Source organism: Ovis canadensis, chromosome 3 (genome assembly GCF_042477335.2).
Source record: "Ovis canadensis isolate MfBH-ARS-UI-01 breed Bighorn chromosome 3, ARS-UI_OviCan_v2, whole genome shotgun sequence".
Classification (NCBI taxonomy): Eukaryota; Metazoa; Chordata; class Mammalia; order Artiodactyla; family Bovidae; genus Ovis; species Ovis canadensis.
Window position 1 is genome coordinate 231337172 of NC_091247.1, and position 21924 is coordinate 231359095.

The window sequence follows — 21924 nt, forward strand, 5'->3', positions numbered from 1 at the left end:
GGCGGGGCAGGGGGAGCGGGGCCGGGCCGGGGAGGGAGCAGAGGGTCAGGCGGTGCTCACTGGGCAGCCAGCGGGGCGGTAACAGAGTGCTTCATGAGCACGGGCAGCGGCAGCAGCTCGCTCAGCTGCACGGCGCTCTCGTCTGCGTCTGACGGGACCCGGGCGTCCTCGGGGAGGGCGAAGGCTCGGGGAAGCCCGTGGTGCAGGAGGCGGGCCACCGGAGGCTCCGCTGCGGGGTGATAGACTGCAGTTAGGCCCCAGGGACACGGGGCCAGGCTGCCTCCCGCCTGCCCGCTGTGGCCGGCCCACTCACACATGGCCTCGTAGCTGTCCGGGTACTGCTCCAGGCGGTAGTGCCCCGCCAGGCCTGCCAGGTAGGCCTGTTCCCGGTCCCAGAGCTGGGCTGCCGCCTCGCCAGGGTCTGGGCTGCTCTGGACGTCTGCATCCTCCTAAGATAACCCAGCCTCGAGGGACCCGCCTCCTTCCCTCATCTGAGAGGAGGGACCAGGAGGCAGACCACACCCGCCCTGCCCAGTCCCAGGACAGAGCCGTGCCTGCCCACAAAAGGCCCAGCACACCCCCCAACCCCTGACCTGTGAGCCGGGAGAGAGGTCCCTGGAGTCCTCACTCATCCCCAGGCCTGAGCAGAAGAAATGGGGCAGGAGAGAGGGTCAGGGCCAACACCCGCGCCCCCCCCCCCACTGGTCCTCCCCGTCCTGGGCTCACAGACGCCCCCAGGGGCAGGACGGCTCTGGGTCCCACTGACCTGGCTCCTCCGGGGTGCTGTCTCCCAGAGCAGCAGGTACAGCCTCAGCAGACAGCGAGGCCTGGGGGCCACCCTCCTCCCCGTGGCCAGGGCCTGGTCCAACCACCTGTGCGCTGGAGCTGCCTGAGGCTGTCTCCGCAGGCAGCCGTGGCATGTGTCCCTGGGCTCCCGAGCTGAGGCCCAACTGGGGCCCAGGGTCAGGTGGGCCCAACGGGGGCCTGGACAAATTGGGCTCAGCTTCCCCTGAGAGCACCCCCAGCATCACACTGGACTGAGACACGTGTCCATGGACATTCCACCGTGGCCGGGAGGGGGCCACGTCCCACACATTCTCCCCGACCCTGATGCTGGCGTCAGACACGTGTCCATGGACTTTCCACCGTGGCCGGGAGGGGGCCACGTCCCACACATTCTCCCCCACCCTGATGCTGGCGTCAGACACGTGTCCATGGACTTTCCACCGTGGCCGGGAGGGGGTCATTCCAGAAGCACAGACCCCTCTGGGAACACCAGGCTCTGCCCCGAGGACCTGTGCTGTGGCCAGGCAGCGCTCCTCCTGGGGGGAGGGGTGCTGTGGGGGGTCAGGGCCATACGTGTCCAGCGGCACCTGAGTGTCCTCCTGCGGCTGCTGCCCCCTGCTGCCCGGGCTGCCTCCTGCAGTCTGGAGCGCCCCTGTGGAACCTGGGGCGGCCACAGCGGGCCTCAGGATGGTTCTGAAGTCATACTCCTGTGGCCCGACAGGCGCCAAGTCCACTGCTGTGGACGGAGCCACGGGAGGCAGGTCGGAGCCGATGGTCTGCAGCGCCTCCTCCAGGATGGGGGCTGCGCTGCCAAGCCCAGGCTCAGCCCCCTGGGCCGCGGGCAGGAAGTCTTGGAGGCTGAGGCCCATGGAGAATGGCCCCGGCTCCTCTGCCTGCCCCCACAGCAAGCCTGCCCCGGGCCCTGCGCGATAGGCCTCGGCTCCTGGAGACTCGAGAGGCTGCAGCGTGAGCACACTCTGCCCGTGAGGGCCAGCCGGGGCCGCCTCCCTCGGCTCCTCTCGCCCGGGCTCACAGCTGCCGCCTCTGTCGCGGGGCACAGGGCCCAGAAAGGAAGCCTGAAACACAAACGCACATGGGTTCCCCCTGGTGTCTGCTTCTGTCCCCCAGGTTCAGTTCTGCACCCAACACTCAAGCCCATGAAAGGGGACAGTGGGGACACATGCCAGGCCTAGGGCAGCCAACTCAGAGCCCACCCTCCATGGCCTGGGTCCTACCTGGTCCCCTGCCCATGAGTGGGCACTTGTCTGGGAGCAGGCACCAGGGAGCACGGCCGGCTGCTCTAGGGGCCTCCCCTCAGCCATGGCCTCTAGCATCCCCTGAAATGGAACCAGCAGAACGTGAGGAGGCAGCTTTGGGGGGTGAGAGCCCCAGCCCCGGCACCACGCTTGCAGGTGCACCGATGCAGCGGGGCTCCGCAGCAGCTGCCCAGAGCCTGGCTGGCATGTGGCACAGCCCATGTCACCTGAGGGCAGCCCAGCCTCTCCTGGTCACGCCCCTCTGGGCACCTGGTGAGAGCGTTACCCAAACCCCGCAGTGGGCACGCAGTGGGTCTGTGTGTGACTTCAGGGCTCCTGAGTCCCCGAGAGCCCAGAGAAGAGCTCCTGGGTGACGAGTGGCAACACCTGAATGCACTTCTCATCTTCCAGGAGAAAACGAAGCCGCGCGCTGGCCAGCCGGTGCCTCCGGACCTTCCACAGTGCCCTCTGCTCCCGACGAGCTGCCTCTGCAGACAACTTGCTGTAATGATCCACCAGCGCCTGCCTGCAGCCACCCAGACAGCATGGGCCACCAGTCACCCCACTGTCCAGCCAGTGCCCTGTGCGGGGGCCCCCTATGGGAAGCCTACGCCCGAGCACCTTCCCTAGGTGGGCAGCTGGCCCCTTGGAGCCCGCACAACACCTGCAGGGCCTCACTGGGCAGGTCTTTCTGCCTCTCCCCCCAAATGGGAGCCCCTGGCGGGCAGGCACAGTGCAGTCACTCAAAGTGAACCCCAGACGAGCTCCCCCACAGCCTGAAGCACAGGGAGCAGTGCCGGCCGGGGGCCCAAACCCTCTGAGGTGTGACCTCGCTCCTCACTGAAGGTGATTCTCACGCTGCCGCGCCACCTCCAGAGCATCAAGAGGTGATGCCAACGGCACGAGGCAGTGGGAACGCCTCACTTAATTCAAAGCTGGCCACGTTACAGCCAGGGATGCTGGCTCTCTCACCAACATGAAGCTGGTCTCAAGCCCAGCCTGGCCATGTTTAATTCAGCTGCCACAGGCCAGGGACACTCCCTCCACAGCTCATTTCCTCCGAACGTAAATGAGAGAACAACGTCAATCATACACGCGTGTGTACATACTCGAGTCAGCACGGATGCACACGGACACGCGTGCACTCAGCGCTGACTGGCTCTGTCGCGCTCCGTGAACAGCCCCAGGGTCAGGACCACTGACCAGCCGAGGAAAGAGCGGGGCTCCTTCTGAGGCGCCAGCTGTGCTGGCAGCTCAGGAAATGCAGGGAGGGAGGAGGCACGCCAGAGCACAAGATGCTCCCGGACGCCGTGCTGGGTGAATCCCTGTCTCTCAGTCAGGCTGCTAACAGGTTTAAAGGCAGATTTAAGAAACAGGCAGTTCAACTTCAAGGAAACAGAGAGGCAGGATGCGAGCACAGCGTGGACCGAGCCTGGACCCCAGCGCACAGAGAGCGACTGCAAGAAGAGCAAGCTCAGACTGCCACTGCTCCCCGACACAGGCGCCTGAAAGGTGCCCGGGCACTGACAAAAAGGCAACCGACCATCACAAAGGCCGAACCAGCCGCGACTTCCTGGAAGGCTGAGCCGGCATGGCCATGGTGCCCCCAGCCACCCACCTGGCCTTCCTCTCCAGCTGCTCCTCCAGGGCCCTCAGCCTCCTCTCCCGGTCCCGGAGCTCGCGGGCATAGCTGAAGTCCTCGTCCAGCTCCTCCTGCCTGGCTGCCCGGCGTCGCTGCAGAACACCCCACAGGCGCCCCGCTAGTGAAGTCGACCCCTCGGGCCCACCCCCCGGCCCTGGGCCAGCCCCCCACCTCCTGGTCCTTCACAAACTGCTCCTTCAGCCTCTGGAACTGCTCTCGCTTCCGGGCGTCCGAGACCATCCGCTCCGACATTTGCCGATCTGGAACAAGACAGCCAGGGTCCATGGTGAGGAGCCCCCGCAGGAGGCCCTCGACATGGAGGGGCAGGTGAGCCACACACACCGCTGAGTGCCTGCAGGACCCTGGACGCCGCCTCCCGGGCCTGGACAATTAATTCTTGCTTTGCAATTTCCATCCGTAATTCCTGAAAAACACCACCAGTGATTGATGCATCTGACCTTTCACCCCCCACCCCTGGGACAGCCAGGGAGAGGGGTCTGCTCAGACCGGGTCTGGGGGTGCAGTGCCCGTCCTGCAAGGCAGTGAAGCTGGTCCCCAGGCAGGTGACACCTTCTCTCAGAGCGATCCGGGGCCAAGACCCCAGCCTTCATGGCCACCCTGGCCCTCCCACAGAGGCCAGCCCCCTGCACCCCCAGGGTTCGCCCCTCCACCCGACTGGTTCTCAGAAGTCTGCCCTGCCCACAGCTTCCTGCTGCCCACAGCTTCCTGCTGCCCACAGGTGCCAAGACTTTGCATCAACCCCTCCCCAGGACACAGGACCCTCAAAGCTCGGGCCTCAGTGCACCTGACCCTTCTAAGCAGGACGGGGGCTCAAGGGAGCCACTGAGGCCAGGAGCCACAGCCCGGCCAGGGTGGGGCTACCTAGCGCCCAGCCCACCCCGGGAGGAGAGGAGGGGGGTGCCAGGGAAGGCCAGGCTGTGGTGCCCTCACCTTTTCCTCCTTGCTGACCGAGCTGTGGCGCGCCACCCTCTCCATGCGGCCCACGTAGGTGGCGCAGTCCTTCTCGATGTCCTTCAGCTCCTCGAGGGAGAAGACCACGGAGATGCGCGGGACCGGGACATCCGAGCAGCAGAGGTAGTGCTGGGTGGGGGGTGGCGCGTGAGCCCAGGGGCTCGCGGACACAGCCCGCCTCACCTCCCGCTCGTGACCCATGTGGACAGCCTGCCTCAGGAATGCTGTGCGCCCCGCTGACACCCTCCACGGCTCCAGAACAGCAGGTGTGGGTCTCCGCCCACACCTCTGCAGCAGAGGCCAGGCCTGGCTCCCACAAGTAAGGCTCCAGGAAAAGGTGGGAAGGCCCAGACACACCCACAGGGCCTCCCTGAGGTCAGCCCCGCCCACATGTAGCCCCGCCCCCCACAGCCAACACCTGGGCAGCTCCTGGGGGCTCATGGATACTGTAGCCCCCTCAGCAGCCCTGAGCCCATCCTGGGCTCTCCAGCCTGCTCCTCTCAGCCCTGCACTCGGCTGGCCGCTGTCCCCGCTCTGGCCTGCACCTGGCTGTTGCACTGCCGGGAGCCCCCAGTCCACACCCGCCAGCCTGGCCGGACACCAGAGAGCACCTCCTGCAGGGGCGGCCCATCCCACCCACTGCCACTGGCCATCTTCCAGGGGCCTTGGCTGCATGGACACCAGCTCAGGCCTCTGCTCCAGGGCACGGCCAAGCCCTGGGACCCCTCACATGACCCCTGGGTCCATCCTCCTGCCAACACAGCCCTTCCCATCCCTCTGGGGCAGTTTCCAAGGTGGGGGAGCGGGAGAAGCCCACTGCCCCTTTGGCCTCTGAAAGGCCTTCAGCTTTCCTCCCATCTTTGAAGGAGCACTAGAAACTCAACAGAGCCGCTCATGAAACTCTCAAGGGGACTGAGGTTGAGGTCACCCAACCCGAGCTGGAACACTATGGACCTGGGCTGAGGGCAGGTGGGCAGGCAACGTGGCGCTGGCGGAGGCCGGCCGCTCTGCCCCTCACCTGGGGGCAGCAGAGCTTCAGCAGATTGATGGTCTTCCCACAGACGTACACATCATGGGCAATGTGGCTCAGGAACATGGGGACGCAGTCCTCCGCCTCTTTGGAAATGAGCACGTAGCCGTGGGTCCAGTAAAACCTGTCTGCACGTGGGACAGCCACTCAGGCCTGAGACCAGTGCGGCCCTGACCCGGCTGACAGCAGTGTCCCCGCCCAGCAGCAGCCCCCACCTACCTCTGAGGCCCAAGTACTCATGGTTCACCTGGATCATGAACTCTCCATAAACATCTCTGAAGACCCCACTGTAGACCCAGTCGTGGATGAACCTGCACGCGTGTGGAAAGGGGGCGTGAGCTGGGCAGGACATCAACAGGGTAGAGAGCTCCGCCCTGGGAGTGGGGGGCTGCAGTCCAAGCCCACCCCCCCAGAGCCTGCCCCACTCCCGCCCCGCCCCACCGCGTGTAGGGCTCGCAGCTGGTCTTGAGCAGAGACAGCAGGACTGGGTAATGCTCGTTGCTGCAGTTGTCCAGGGCCTCCTGGTAGAGGTAGGAGAGCAGCCTCACACCCTGCAGACAGCAAGGGGGGCTCAGCCATGCCACACACAGCAGGGGGGGCCCTGCCCGCCCCGGAGCCCGCCAGCCCTCACCGTGGGGAAGGCAGCCCTGGGCTCTCCGCCACCGGAGCCTTGGAGCGTGGCGCCAACGCCACAGAGCTCAGCCAGGTACCTGCACACAGAGGCGGGGAGACCAGGTGGGCAGAAGACCCAGGCGCTCCCCTGCCTGTCTGCATAGTCCAGCTTTAAAACCGCCTGCACCTCAAGAAGCTCAGCTTTGAGCTGCCTGTCAGGCCCCTCCCAGGAACCCCACGCAGCCCCACCTCCTTCCCAGGTCCGGCCGAGACTCTTGAGTCCACGGCCCGCCCCCACTCCTGCTGCTCCCCCCCAAGAGCCCCTCCTGCACCCACCGCCTCCCCCAGGTCACCTCCTCCGCCATCCTGAACGGCTACCAAGTCCCCTTGGGCCCCCTGCCTCACTACCCCACTCCAGGCTATGCTCCCATCACGCCCTCCAGACACCTCCAGGCTCAGCCTCCCCCTCACGCCCCTTCTCCAGCCCTGGGGCCTCCACACTCCTCCCCTCAGCCTGCAGGAACTCCTCTCCACTGAACCCACCCCTCAACCCCTAGCCCTCCACTCTGCCTTCTCCAGATGGCACCTGCCAGCAGGCACTCTGCCCATGTTCACTGACCAGCTCCTGAGTGCAGGTGCCAGGTCTGTCTGCAGGGCCCCTGTGTGCCTGTCGGGTAGGAGCCCTGATCCTGGGTTGGGCCTGCTGGTGGGCACCTCATGAACTCAGCTTGGTCAAGGGCCATCCAGACTCCAACCAGGAGGCTGCCCACCACCCAGCACGGCCCATGCCTGCCTCATCAACCACCAAGTTGCACGCCGAGACTTACCTGAGCTGCCGTCCCAGCTTCTTGAAGAGAAAGCCGATGGTCAGGAGGCTCAGGGTGGGCGGGGTGGAGAGCACGCAAGCGCGGTAGTACTGCAGGTACCGCCTCAGGCCGCTGGTGAAGGCCTGTGGGGCAGGAGGCTAGAAGGAGGGCGGCCAGGCACAGGGGCATGGCCACCAAGCTCGGAACCAGAGAAATACCTGGGTGTGGGAAAAAGTTGGGCCTCCACCCCCAAGCCTGGGGCTCCATTTCCCAAGGAATGGCCATGTACAGGTCACATGCAGACACCCAGCCCGGCCAGAAGCCCGAGCCCACTGTAAGCCCCCCAGGCCAGCTGCACCAGGAATCTGGACCTTGCAGATCCCGGGCAGCTGGGCTGTGTGCACAAACGCCAAGTCCCAGAGGGTCTCTGGCCACTCAGGCCACTGGGGTCCCAAGGACACTGGTATCCGGGGTGGTGCCCAGGAGCATGGCCCCAGCATGGCTCACATACTTCCAGGAGGTCTGCCGGAGCGCTCCAGTGCAAACGTCAGGCACCCAGGAGACCGCTGCCCTGCCCTCCATCCCAGTCAACACAGTAGTCCTGTCTGGGTTTTCCTCTGCCTTCCCAGCCCCGCTCTGGCCCATCCTAGAATCCGAACCTCGTCACATCACCCCAGTAGCCCTGCTGTGATGTCCGAATGCAAAGGGCCTGGCCCAGTGCCTGCGCTCTCTCTCAGGCTGCACGGCCCCCCACACAGCTGCCCACTGTCCCGGGGGCCTGCCCAGCATTTGCAATGATGACAAGGCTTTCAGGCAGACCTGGCTCAGTCCCGCACCAGGGGCCCGGTGGGGACCAGGCAGCACATGCTCCCTCCACACCACTGGCCTGCCCCAGGCCCACAGCCCCCAGCACTAGCCACAGCTGTCTCCCACGCTCTCATGGCCCCAACACATCCTCCCAGGTTTCCATGCAGTGATGGGCCAGGAAAGATGTGGTCCCCGGCCACCATTCCCAAAGGGCAACTGACAAACTCTGACGTCACTGAGGAGAGTGTGGCCTGGCGCAGAGGCCCTGGGGCAGGCCTGCGTACAGCACCCGGGGACCCACAGCGGCGTGAGGCAAGGCCGCACCTGGAACACGAGGCCCTTGCTGCAGGAGGGGTCCAGCGCGGGCTGCAGGGAGAAGTGGCTGAGGCGCGCGTAGTGCGTCCCGCACTCGGCCACCTCGGAGAGGAGGCTGCTGATGCTCTCGGGGGACGCTCCTGAGACATGGACACCCCTCTTCACCGTGAAGGTCTGAGCTGGCTGGAAGGGACAAAAGGGAAGTCCCTGGGGTGGGGCACTCAGGGTGGTGCTGCCTCCAGGCACCCAACCTTGGCACTGCCCCGAGCACCCCTAGACCGGGAGCCCCAAACCCAGACACACAGAGAGGGCACAGGAGACAGAAAGCCTTCTGCCAGCAGGCTGCCACTGACAGGACATGACAGCTCCCACAGGTTAATATGGTAAACGTCGATGTCACGTGAACTTAAAGATCTAAAGAAACAAAAACCCAAAAAAGAGAACTCCAACGCCAGATGGCTTCACTGGTAAATTCTACCCATTAAAGAACACCAGTTGTTGGGACGTCTCTGGTGGTCCAGTGGCTAAGACTCCTCACTCCCAATGCAGGGAGCCTGGGTTCAATTCCTCGTCAGGAAACTAGATCCCACATGCCGAAACTAAGATCAAAGATTCTGTGTGCTACAACCAAGACCCAGGGCACCAAATAAGTAAATTTTAAAAAAAGAACACCGATTGTTATTAAACTCTTCCAAAACTTAAAGAGGAGGAATACTTCCTAATTCTAAGAGGCCAGTATTGTTCTGATGCCAAAGCAACATACAGACATTACAAGGAAAAGACTACAGTCCAACATCCCTTACGAACAGACACAAGAATCTTTGAGAAGGTATTAACAAACTGAATCTAGCAGCATGTTAAAGGATAGTACACTATGACCAAGTGGGCTTTATCTCAGGAATGCAAGGGCAGCTCAACATACAAAAATCAATGTAATATACATTAATAGAATGAAGGAAAAGTCACACATATGACCATGTCAGCTGATGCAAAAAAAGGCATTTGACAGAAGTCAACTCCATCCTAAAGGAAATCCATCCTGAATACTCACTGGAAGGACTGATGCTGAAGCTGAAGCTCCAATACTTTGGTCACCTGATACAAAGAGTCGACTTACTAGAAAAGATCCTGATGCTGGGAAGGACTGAGGGCAGGAGAAGAAGGGGACGACAGAGGATGAGATGGTTGGATGGCATCACTGACTCAATGGACATGAGTTTTCGCAAGCTGCCGGAGATGCTGAAGGACAGGGAAGCCTGGGGTGCTGCAGTCCACGGGGCTGCAAAGAGTCGGACATGACTGAGCACCTGAACAATACCTTTTCACAATTAAAAGCACTCAAACAACTAGGAAAAGAATGGAAGCGGCTCAACGGGATTAAGACTGTGTGTGAAAACTCCACAGCGCGCATTACACTCAGGAGAGACGGAAAGCTTCTCTCAGGGATGAGGAGGAACAAGGCAAGGACGCGTGCTTTCACCACTTCAGTGTAACACTTAAGTCCCAGACACAGCAGTTAGGCAAGGAGAAATGTTAATATGCAGACTGGAAAGGCAGAAGTAAAATGACCTGTTTGCAGGGGACATGATCTCATATTCAGAAAAAGCTAAAGAGTAAACAAAACGTGTTAGAGCTGTTAAACGAATTCAGCAAAGTACCAGGATACAAAATCAATATATAAAAATCATTTGTATTTCCATACACTTGCAATGAACAATCCAAAAAAGGAAAGTAAGAAATAATTCCATTTACAAGTGCAATATAAGAATAAAGTACTAGAGTAAATCTAACTGAGGAGGCAAAAGACTTGTTAAAGTGAAAACTAGAAAACAATGCTGAGAGAAATTAAAGACCTAAATAAATGCAAAGATATCCTATGTTCATGGACTGGAGTATCTAATAATGTCTGGATAATACACCCAGGGACTCCCCAGCACTCCATGCTGTCACTGCACAGGTTCAATCCCTGGCCCAGGAACTAAGATCCCCCATGCCACGGGCAACGAAGCCCACTAGCAGAAATGAAAGACCCCACAAGCTGTAACAAACACCCGCCATGCTGCAACTAACACTCGATACAGCCAGATAGATAAAAAAGATATTTAAATAATGATTCACCCAAAGCAACCTGTGGATTCAGTGCCACCCATATCATTATCCCAACGATGCTTTTAGCAGAAATAGAAAAACTCATCCTAAAATCCATCAGTTCAGTTCAGTCGCTCAGTAGTGTCCAACTCTTTGCGACCCCATGAATTGCAGCACGCCAGGCCTCCCTGTCCATCACCAACTCCCGGAGTTCACTCAGACTCACATCCATCGAGTCCGTGATGCCATCCAGCCATCTCATCCTCGGTCGTCCCCTTCTCCTCCTGCCCCCAATCCCTCCCAGCATCAGAGTCTTTTCCAGTGAGTCAACTCTTCACATGAGGTGTCCAAAGTACTGGAGTTTCAGCTTTAGCATCATTCCTTCCAAAGAAATCCCAGGGCTGATCTCCTTCACAATGGACTGGTTGGATCTCCTTGCAGTCCAAGGGACCCTCAAGAGTCTTCTCCAACACCACAGTTCAAAAGCATCAATTCTTCGGCGCTCAGCCTCCTTCACAGTCCAGCTCTCACATCCATCCACGAGCAAGGAAAAACCATAGCCTTGACTAGACGGACCTTAGTCGGCAAAGTAATGTCTCTGCTTTTGAATATACTATTTAGGTTGCTCATCACTTTTCTTCCAAGGAGTAAGCATCTTTTAATTTCATGGCTGCAGTCACCATCTGGATTGATTTTGGAGCCCAGAAAAATAAAGTCTGACACTGTTTCCACTGTTTCTCCATCTATTTCCCAGGAAGTGATGGGACCAGAGGCCATGATCTTCGTTTTCTGAATGTTGAGCTTTAAGCCAACTTTTTCACTCTCCTCTTTCACTTTCATCAAGAGGCTTTTTAGCTCCTCTTCACTTTCTGCCATAAGGGTGGTGTCATCTGCATATCTGAGGTGATTGATATTTCTCCCGGCAATCTTGATTCCAGCTTGCGTTTCTTCCAGCCCAGCGTTTCTGATGATGTACTCTGCATAGAAGTTAAATAAGCAGGCTGACAATATACAGCCTTGACGTACTCCTTTTCCTATTTGGAACCAGTCTATTGTTCCATGTCCAGTTTTAACTGTTGCTTCCTGACCTGCATACAGGCTTCTCAAGAGGCAGGTCAGGTGGTCTGGTATTCCCATCTCTTTCAGAATTGTCCACAGTTTATTATGATCCACACAGTCAAAGGCTTTGGCATAGTCAATAAAGCAGAAATAGATGTTTTTCTGGAACTCTCTTGCTTTTTCCATGATCCAGCGGATGTTGGCAATTTGATCTCTGGTTCCTCTGCCTTTTCTAAAACCAGCTTGAACATCAGGGAGTTCACTGTTCACTGATGAACCAGCTCTTCATTGTTGAAGCCTGGCTTGGAGAATTTTGAGCATTACTTTACTAGCATGTGAGATGAGTGCAGTTGTGCGGTAGTTTGAGCATTCTTTTGCATTGCCTTTCTTTGGAATTGGAATGAATTGCAAAGGGCCCCAAATAACCACAACAATCTTAAAAAAAAAAAAAAATGGTGGAGAACTCATACCTCCCAAGGTCAAAACTTCCTACAAAGTTTTAGTCATCAAAACAGTGTAGAACTGGGGGACATCCCTGGTTGCCTAGTGGTTAGATTCTGGATTTCACTGCCATGGACCGGAATCAATCCCTGGTCAGGGAACAGAGATCCTGCAAGATGAGGGGTGTGGCCACAAAAACACATCGCAGGAGTGGGATCAGGACAAACATGAAGATCAATGGAGAGAGCAGAGCCCAGAAACAGACAGCTCACACGTGGTCAGTGATGCGTAAGGGTGTCGAGAGCACACAGCGTGGAGAGAAGGGCCTTTTCAACAAAGGGCGCTGGGCAAACAGAATATCCACACTCAAAAGATTAAAGCGCCTAGAGCCCACTCTCTGCAATGAGACAGGCCGCCGCACCGAGGAGCCTGAGCACCACAGTGAAGAGGAGGCCGTGCTCGCGGCAGCCAGGGAGAGCCCGAGCAGAGCCATGAGGACCCAGTGCAGCCGGGAGAAACGAAGACACGAAACTATTTAGAAAGAACAGAGCCAGGACTGTGCCACTCTTGGGTGGAAACACAGAGGCCTTGGGTTTGGTGATTTCTTAGATATGACACCAAAAGTATAGGGAACAAAAGGAAGAAAGTAACCTGGACCTCACCAAAATTAAACTTTGTACTTCAAAGGATACTATCAAGAGTGTGAAAAGACAACCTACAGAATGAGAGAAAACATTTGCAAATCATGTATCTGGTAAGGGATTAATATGCAGAATGCATCAAGAACTCCTACAACTCAAGGGGCAAGGGCGGCGAGGGCACAGCAGGAGGCAGCAGTCTGCAGGCTGAGGCGCTCACTGTGGGCGCCGCACTCGCGCCGCCAGCATCCAGAACAGTGGGGAGCACGCTTCCGTTCTCTGAGCAAAGCAAGAGGCGAAGGACAAAAAACTAACAGGCTGTCTTCCAAAACGGGTGTACCAGCGAAGAAGTGCTCAGGAGCAGTGCCCATGATGGGAATGGAGATCTAAATTATGATGAGACACAGGGACACTACCAGCATAAAACAGCTATGCAGTGGGCGGCATTACTGGTGAAGAGTTCACCTGCCAGTGCAGGAGATGCCAGAGACGCGGGTTCAATCCCTGGGTCGGGAAGATCCCCTGGAGCAGCAACTGGCAACCCCCTCCGCTGATCTTGCCTGGGAAACCCCATGGACAGTGGAACCTGGGAGGTTACAGCCACGGCGTCTCAGAGAGTCAGACATGACTGAGCACGCAGGACAGGACAGTGGAACGCTGCCATGTTACACACGGAGCCCAGCCTGGCGCTCTGGGACAGCCTGAGTCGGGGGAGAAGTGGGAGCAAGCGGTGGGAGGGAGACTCCATAGGGAGGGGATATACATATACACGTACATACGCTGCTGCCGTCAAGCCGCTTCAGTCGTGTCCGACTCTGTGCAACCCGATAGACGGCAGCCCACCAGGCTCCCCTGCCCCTGGGATTCTCCAGGCAAGAACACTGGAGTGGGTTGCCACTGCCTTCTCCAATACATATATAGATATATATATATATACACACACACACACACATATACATACACATACACATATATAGTCATGACTGATTCTCATTGTTGTACGGCAGAAACCAACACAACACCAAAAAGCAATTATCCTCCAATTAAAAAATAGAAAAATTAAGCATTTGGATTTTAGGGAAAAAAACTATAATGAGACACCACTTCACACCCACTGGGACAGCTATTATTTACCAAAAAAGGAGTGGAGGGAGAGCGAGTACTGGTGAGGATGTAGCAAACTGGAGCCCCTGAGTCGCACACACTGCTGGAGGGAGCAGAAAAGGGCACAGCCAAGGTGAGAAACAATTCGTTGGCTGCTCCGAAAGTGAGCAGAATTACTGGGGCACGACAATGCAGGGGGCCCGGGTTCGCTCCCTGGTCAGGGAACTAGATCCCACAGGCTGCAACTAAAAAGGCCCTGCATGCCACAATTAAAGATCCCGTGTGCCGCCACAGACCCGGTGCAGCCAAATAAACCAACCAAACAGTCACCACAGGGCCCGGCAAGTGCACTCCCAGGAATATACCCTGAAGAACTAAATGCACCGTGTTCACAACAGCACTGTTCCAACAGTCAGAAGCTGAGATCCACCCAAGCGGCCATCAGCTGATAAACAGCTAACAAAATGTGGTCGTTATACACATAGCAAGGGAGAGAGGCAAAGACACACCCAACTGAATCCTGAGTTCCAGAGAATAGTGGGCAGAGATAAGAGCGGTTTCTTAAATGAACAGTGCAAAGAAGCAGAGGAAAACAACAGAATAGGAAAGACTAGAGATCTCCTCAAGAACACTGGAGATGTCAAGTGAACACTTCATGCAAGGATGGGCACGATTAAGGAGAGAAGGGTAAAGACCTAACAGAAGCAGATGAGATTAAAAAGAGGTGGCAAGAATACACTAAATAACTGTACAAAAAAAGGTCTTAATGACGCAGATAACCACAATGGTGTGGCCACTCACCGAGAGTCTGACATCTTGGAGCCTGAAGTCAAGTGGGCCTTAGGAAGCATCACTACAAACAAAGCTATTGGAGGTAACAAAATTCCGGCTGAGCTGTTTCAAATCTTAAAAGATGATGCTGTTAAAGTGCTGCACTCAATGTGTCAACACATTAGGAAAACTCAGCAGTGGCCACAGGACTGGAAAAGGTCAGTTTTCACTCAAATTCCAAAGAAGGGCAATGCCAAAGAACGTTCAAACCGCCGTATAATTGTGCTAACTTTGCATGCTGGTAAGGTTATGCTCAAAATCCTTCAAGTGAGGCTTCAGACATACGTGAACGGAGAACTTCCAGATGTACAAGCTGGGTTTAGAAAAGGGGGAGGAACCAGAGAGCAAATCACCAACATACACTAGATCACAGAAAAGCAAGAAAGTCCCAGAAAAACATCTCCTTCTGCTTCGTTGACTAGGCTAAAGCCTGACTGTGTGGATCATAACAAACTGTGGAAAATCCCTAAAGAGGTGGGAATACCAGACCACCTGACCTGCCTCCCGAGAAACCTGCGTGCAGGTCAAGAAGCAGCAGTTATTAGAGCCAGACATGGAAAAACAGCCTGGTTCAAAACCAGGAAAGGAGTACGTCAAGGCTGTGTATTGTCACCCTGATTACCTAACTTGTATGCAGAGTACATCGTGCAAAATGCCAGGCTAGATGAAGCACAAGCTGGAATCATGACTGCCGGGAGAAATATCAACAACCTCATATATGCAGATGATACCATTCTAATGGCAGAAAGAGCCTCTTGATGAGTGTGAAAAACAGTGAAAACTTGGCTTAAAACTGAACATTAAAAAAAACTAAGATTATGGCATCACTTCATGGCAAATAGGGGCAGAAAAAGTGGAAGCAGTGTCAGACTTTATTTTTGGGGGGCTCCAAGATCGCTGCAGATGGTGACTGCAGTCATGAAATTAAAACACGCTGACTCCTTGGAAGGAAAGCTAGGACACACCTAGACAGTGTATTAAAAAGCAGGGACGTCGTTTTGCCTACAAAGGTCCGAAGAGTCAAAGCTATGGTTTTTCCATCAGTCATGTATGGATATAGGAGCTGGACAGTAACAAAGGCTGAGGGCCAAAGAACTGATGCCCTCAAACTGTGGTGCTGGAGAAGACTCACGAGTCCGTTGGGCAGCAGGGAGATCCAACCAGTCCATCCTAAAGGAAATCAACCCTGAATATTCATTGGAAGGACTGATGCTGAAGCTGAAGCTCCAATCCTTTGGCCACTGATGTGAAGAATGACTCACTGGAAAAGACCCTGATGCTGGGAGAGACTGAAAGTAGAAGCAGAAGAGGGCGGCAGAGGATGAGGCGGTTGGGTGGCATCCCCGAGTCAACGGACATGAATCTGAGCAGACACTGGGAGACAGTGAAGGGCAGGGAAGCCTGGAAGGCTGCAGTCCATGGGCTCGCAAACAGCCGGGCGTGACTGCGTGACTCAACAACGACACACGTGTAGAATACTTTCTGGCCTTAAAAAGGAAGGAAATTCCGACACAGACTACACCATGATTGAACATTGAGGTCATTATGCTGAATGAAGTAAGTCAGACACAAAGGACAAACACTTCGTGATCCCATCCATGTGGGGAAATCAGTTTCAAACTGAAACAAGACGACCATCCCCAGGCAGGCTGCCAAGACGGCTTCCTGGCCACACCGCGCCTCCTTACCTGGCAGAGGCAGAACGTGGCGGACACGACCCCGATCAGGACGTTGAGCGCGTCCTTCACCAGCTCGCACTCCTTCACTAGGACGGGCTGCGGGGCCTGCAGGAGGCTCCCGCCCAGCACCTGCAGCTCCCCTTGGCGGAGCCGGCAGAACCTGTCAAAGGCGTCCCTGCCGGCCTCGGTGAGGTAGGGCTCCTCGCGGTGGCCGGGGGGGCTGTGGGGACAGAGCAGCAGCGAGCTTAGGTGAGCAGAGGGCAGGACAAAGAGCAACTCAATGGCGTGAGGTGCCTAAGGCCAGATGAGACTCTCCACTGCCCCCGTCTGCGGTCAGCAGGCCTGTCAGACAGCACTGCGCAGGAAGTGTCCCCACCCAGCCCGCACCCACGGGGCACATGGCGGTCCTCTCGTGGGAAACAACACCCAGGCCCGGAGAAGCACAGTCACAACTGCACAAGTGGCCGTCAGCAGAGGACTGGATAAAGACCTGGTCTGTCCACGCAGAGGAACATTAATCCAGCCTTCAGGAGGAAGGAATTCTGACACTGTGTCAGATGCTGCAACACGGAGGAGCCCTGAGGGCGTAAGGCTGAGTGATGACCCAGTCATGCACCTGGACAAGTGCTGCATGACCCCACTCCTGTGGGGCCCCCAAAGTCACAGACCCAGAAAGGAGATGTGGAGGCCCAGGGCGGGAGGACAGTGTGGAGAGTGAGGGTGTGATGGAGACAGTCTCAGTTTAGGAGGATGAAAAAGTTCTGGAGAGGATGGTGCTGATGGTCACCTAACATGGATGTGCTTAACGCCACTGATGGAAATGTCAAAAGGATTAAGATGTTAGACTTCATGTCATAGGATGTCATCACCCTCTGCCCAAGAAAGCACAAAGATCGTACAGAGCCAAAAGTTCCCTGAAATTCTAGGAGAAAAGAGGCACACGCCTGCCCTAGGGCCTCTGCCTATGGGGGTTCTGCAGGAAGTTCAAGAACAGGGTTTACCAGCCTGGTGACACTGTTCAAAAGCGGCCAAAGAGACAGCACCATTTATTAGACATTCCTTTGGAAACCACCAACTCCTACTGAAAGCCTGAAACAGCTGCTTTTTAAAGCCCACTGGAAGTAGATTCTTAATAAAAGGAGCCCAGGAAAAACCTTAGAACTTGCTAAGACCAAAAATGCTCCTTGATGGACAGTGCACCATAAGGCGCCCTTTCCCGCATTTAGCAAGAGCAGGGCCAGAGCAGTCAGGCGGACGAGCCCAGCCTCACAGGGCCGGCGCTGCTACGAGACACAGGCTGCGAGGAAGCGCGATGTGCCGCCAAGGACAGGGGCCCTAAAGGGACCCAGGGAACGGAGATGCTGGTCAGGAAGGCCAGGGGAGCAAGGCCACGCCCAGAGCAGTGTCCCCGGGAGTGGGAGCGGCCTGCATGGAAGCCTAGAGAAGGGAGGAGAAAGGGGCCAGGTGCTCTGGGCTCAGCACGGGGTGAGGGCAGGGGCCCACGGCTAGTCCCAGCGGGCAGGGCTGAGGGGTGGCGGGTGGAGCAGCGCTCTCCAATCGCCATCCCTTGAAGGCAGCGCTGGCCAAGCGGAGGATGGCCCGGCGGGCAGGAAAAGCAGGCGGGCCAGTCCTGAGTGTCCAGATCAGTGGGGGGGGCCAGCCAGGCCACAACAGCAGCCACGCTCCTCAGGGCACGGAGAGCTGGAGGGGAAGAGGAGCCTCTGGAGCTCCAGGGACCCCGAGGCTCCTGTGCTGCGGGTGCCACCCCAGTGCCCACACAGGCATCGGCCTCTGGCCACTCTCCCGGGGTCACTGAGAGCTGAAAGACGAGGACCCGTGAAGGAAACACCACGTTCACACTCGTCCCCAAGGAGAACGTGGTCCTGAACATCACAAGACCACCTCCCCAGAAAGGGGGGCAGGTGCTGAGGCGCTGGCAGCAGGGCGACCCAAGCTGGCTGGCAGGGCGAAGCACCGGGGCGGGGGTCCTCTGGGGGTCTCAGGCAAGGGCAGAGTTCACAATCAAGGGCTGTGGCTGCCAAGGAAGCTTTGACTGCCCATTTGTCAGAGTTCCTGGCAAGAAACTAGCAAGTGGCTGGGATCCAACTGCAACAGATTCCCAAGATTCTCCAAATGAACTTGAGCAACGGGCTTCAGGGGCAGGGGAATCCGGTTACATCAGAAGAGGCAGTGGGAGAGCTGCGGGGTGGCCGGTGTCTCCTATGGGGGCACAGGCTAACATACTGGCCACCATCCTCCTTGAAGGGACACCAAGAATCAGTCCTCACTCTGGAGCTGTGGGGTCAGTTCTGCTTCAGGGGGACACCGAAGAGATTAAGTGCATTCACAAAAGGGGACAAGAACATTGACCAGCTGAGCAATCATGTCCCCTACTAAAGAGTGATCTGAGAAACTGAGCCAAGAAAATCGGGAACTGGCAGAGGAATCCACTAGTGAGCATTCACAAAAGAAAGCAGTGCCGCTTGATGGCCAGTGTGCAAACTTGCGAGGGCTTTGCAGGCAGCAGGTGGTGAGGTCTGCTCTGTACACACAAGACAGGTGCAGACCAAACAGGAAGTCACAGGGCAAAGGCGCTCCTGCAGGACCAGACAGCCACCAGTGCCGGCGGTGCTCGGGAGCGGGAGTGGGCCCCACCTGGGGGAAGATGCGGACGCCAGGAAAGCCCCTCCAGCAGGAGCAGGGCCCACACAACACCCCGAGCACATGCTCGTCCCGGGGAGGCCCCGCAGGAGCCAAGGCTGAGTCGGAAGGCACTCGGCTCCCTGCAAACCCCGCCTCTCTCCCTCAGTGCTCCCCACGCTGGCATCCCACAGAACTGTCAGCAGAGAATAGGTGCCCAAACGTGGGAGATGGGTCCTCTACCCCCACTCTGGGAGGCTTCGAGACGCCAGCACGCCATGGGCTGAAAGACCCGGCATCAGAGCACCCATCAGGGAACACTGTGATGACGGGCTTCCCTCAGGGGAGCACCACCCTCAGGCCTCCCAGGTGTGAGAAGCACTCCCTCAGCAGCACCCCGTGCCTGGCACCAACCACAGGGCCTGCCACCTCGACCAGGAGCCGCCACAGCAAGGATGTGAGCCGCAGCCGTTACTGGCTCAGTGCAAACTTCTGTAGGTTTCCCCTGGTGGTTCTCAACTCTCAGGGCAGACAACTTGCACACAGCTTGACTGAAACTTCCAAGTCCCCAATCTGGGCTGAGTAAAGGCCACATTAGAGGGCAGGGGAGAGACAGGGTTTGCATTTAGGGCAAAAGCTCACAAACCATCCAACTTGCTCCCAGCATCTCCGCTTGCTGGCCTCGTAGGTGAGTACAGCGTCCCACAGGTCAATGTCTGGCGTCACGCCCGGCTCAGACTGGGAGTCAGGAGTCAGATTGGATGCTGACTGGAACCCTTCATCTTCCGACTGATCCACGCTCGGAGGGACCTGGAGCCCGTGGGAAAAGGACTTCACCTGCGGCATGGTGTTTGGATTCCACCCCAGTGTGAGAAGAGTTCCAGGAACCCTTCCACATGCTCCCGTTCACTCTATGGGAAAGATCCGGCAGAACATCTCTTCTCTTTCTCAAGCACACAAGTTACTACACCATGCTTTTGCCCCCAGTGAGTCATTTAAGAAATTAAATTTATTCATTATCAATTTCCAATTTCACACAAGCTTATTGAGGCTTATGAGCCTCAACATAACTTACAATGACATTTTCCATAACATGTCTCTGATCTGGAAATTCCATTTTGGGGAACCCAGCATAAAAAAAAAATCACATAGACACAGAAAAAATTCACTTCTCCCAGGGTGTTTGCTATAGCATTATGGTTGGAAACAATGTAAATGTCTCCCACTAAAGGAACAACTGAACAATAACACCACATCCTTTCAGCAAAGCAACAAAATGCAAAGGCAAAGGATGATTAACAAGGTCTGAAAAATCCCACTTCATCCAGAAAAAAGCATGTAACACTGCACAAACAGCCAGGAGAAATGATTTTTGGCACCTATGGCTACTGAGTACTTGAGTACACAGAGAGGAATCAGACTTACTTCATTTCGCGCGCTATGCTGTAGAACCAGCCTGCCAGCGCAGGAGAAGTAAGCTATGAGGGTTCAATCCCCAGGTCGGGAGGATTCCTTGGAGAAGGGAATGGCTACCCACTCCAGTATTCTTGCCTGGAGAATTCCATGGACAGAGGAGCCTGGTGGGCTACAATCCAAAGGGGTTGCAAAGAATCGGACAGGACTGAAGTGACTTAGCAAGCATGCTGTGCTCGGCCACCTCTGACTCTTTGCAACCCCAAGGGCTGTAGCCCTCCTCTGTCCATAGAATTCTCCAGGCAAGAATACTGGAGTGGGATACTTCTCCGGCGGGATCTTCCGGCACAGGGATTGAAGCCGGGTCTCCTGCACTGCAGGTGGATTCTCTACCCTCTGAGCCACCAGGGAATTTAAATATCAACTGGAAGGCAGGGGAAATGACTGAACGGCAAATACAAGAAAACACTGGCATGTGCCTCGGGCCTGCGGAGAGGGGGCCGCTGGGAATCCGCACCAGCAGCCCCGCCCCAAAGCTCAACCGCCACTGCTGGACTCCGGCTGTCCTCCCTTTGCCCCAGTTGAAGGAGGGTCAAACGAGGCGCTTCCCAAGCCCGAGGAGCCGCAGACAGGAAGCAAACACTCTACCTTGATGGCCAGTCCGGAGAGGTCTGCGCTGTCCGGCACCGGGGGCAGGTCCAAGCGGACGTCCAGGTCGGCCGTGCGGCTGTGCACCAGGGCTCCGAAGAGCGAGACGCGGGTGTCCCTTTCAAACCTGTCCCCGCAGGGGTCGCCGTACGAAAAGAGCCCGACGGCGGGCAGTCCTGTGCCCGGTGCCGCCTCCATCACCTGCCGCGTCTTGCGGACCAGGTCTCGACACAGAGACTCCTCTCCGGAGATGAGCGACCGCACGTCCGCCTCCAGCTCGCTCAAGTCAGCGCAGTCGTAGCCGCCGTAGGGAAGGGCTCTCCCGACCGGCCGGCTGTGCAGGAAGACGCCCCGCCGGCGCCGCCGCACTCGCGGGGGCCCGCTGCCCGCCAGCCGCACCAGCAGCTCCAGGACCGCGCCCAGCTCCGCCAGCGGCTGGCGCGGCGCGGCCTCCAGCCCCTCCACCAGCTCCTCCAGGCGGTCGGCCTCGGCGCCCAGGCCGCCCACCCGCAGGTCGAAGGACAACATGAGGATCCTGTTCCTCACCGGCAGCCTCGGGAGGCCGGGCTGCAGCCCGCGACCCTCCTCCTGAAACAGGCCCGTGAACAGGGCGTCATAGGCCACCCTCTTGAGGCCCCGCTTGGCCTTCCTGCGGCTGCCGCGGCGCGGGCCCGAGGGAGCCTTGGCGGCCGGCAGGAGGACCTCACACAGGTCATCCACCAGCTGCGGGACGCTGGCCATGCCTCCGCCTCACGCCAGGGCCTCGCGCGCGGCCGGACTCGCCTTCTCGGGGCCCCGGAAAAGCGACGACCTGCAGAGGCGCCGCAGAGGATGGAGAGTGGGCCCGGCTCCCTCAGCCGGAGGAAGGCGCGCGCGGCCTGACCCGCCTTCTCAGGATCCCCTCAGCCGGAGGAAGGCGCGCGCGGCAGCGCCGCAAACGCGTCACCGCGGCGCGACTAGCCCGACAGCAGGCGCGAGCGCGCCGGAACTGCGTCACCCGGGGGGGGGGCCGGGCGGCCCGCGCGCAGGGGGCGGAGCCTGGAGGCCCCGTCCACCAGCACTTCCGGCCTGGGTCCTCATCCCCGCCGGTTGGGAAACTCAGCCAGAACCGACCGAGCCCACTCTACACGGCGCTCAATAAAGAGGCGGAGTCAGAC

The 21924-nt window shown here is 57.6% G+C and overlaps 1 protein-coding gene across 8 annotated transcripts in view; it reads right to left on the reverse strand.

Annotated features, from left to right (window-relative positions):
* TUBGCP6 (tubulin gamma complex component 6) overlaps positions 1–21711 on the reverse strand; it is a 23254-nt gene extending 1543 nt beyond the window's left edge. For all 8 annotated transcript variants that reach the window (XR_011255374.1, XR_011255373.1, XM_069581810.1 and 5 more), the window contains exons 1-19: positions 20768–21711; positions 19353–19516; positions 16076–16286; positions 8236–8409; positions 7126–7247; positions 6318–6396; positions 6128–6237; positions 5906–5997; positions 5675–5814; positions 4636–4785; positions 4027–4108; positions 3856–3944; positions 3661–3776; positions 2430–2568; positions 2022–2123; positions 767–1862; positions 594–640; positions 314–449; positions 61–229 (exon numbers count right to left, since the gene is read on the reverse strand). Coding sequence is in view for 6 of the 8 variants with exons in the window: in XM_069581810.1 (XP_069437911.1) it covers positions 61–229; positions 314–449; positions 594–640; positions 767–1862; positions 2022–2123; positions 2430–2568; positions 3661–3776; positions 3856–3944; positions 4027–4108; positions 4636–4785; positions 5675–5814; positions 5906–5997; positions 6128–6237; positions 6318–6396; positions 7126–7247; positions 8236–8409; positions 16076–16286; positions 19353–19516; positions 20768–21508 (3959 nt within the window). In the remaining 2 variants the exon portion in view is untranslated. The remainder of the gene's footprint in view (positions 1–60; positions 230–313; positions 450–593; positions 641–766; positions 1863–2021; positions 2124–2429; positions 2569–3660; positions 3777–3855; positions 3945–4026; positions 4109–4635; positions 4786–5674; positions 5815–5905; positions 5998–6127; positions 6238–6317; positions 6397–7125; positions 7248–8235; positions 8410–16075; positions 16287–19352; positions 19517–20767) is intronic.
* Between the last annotated feature and the right edge of the window lie 213 nt (positions 21712–21924).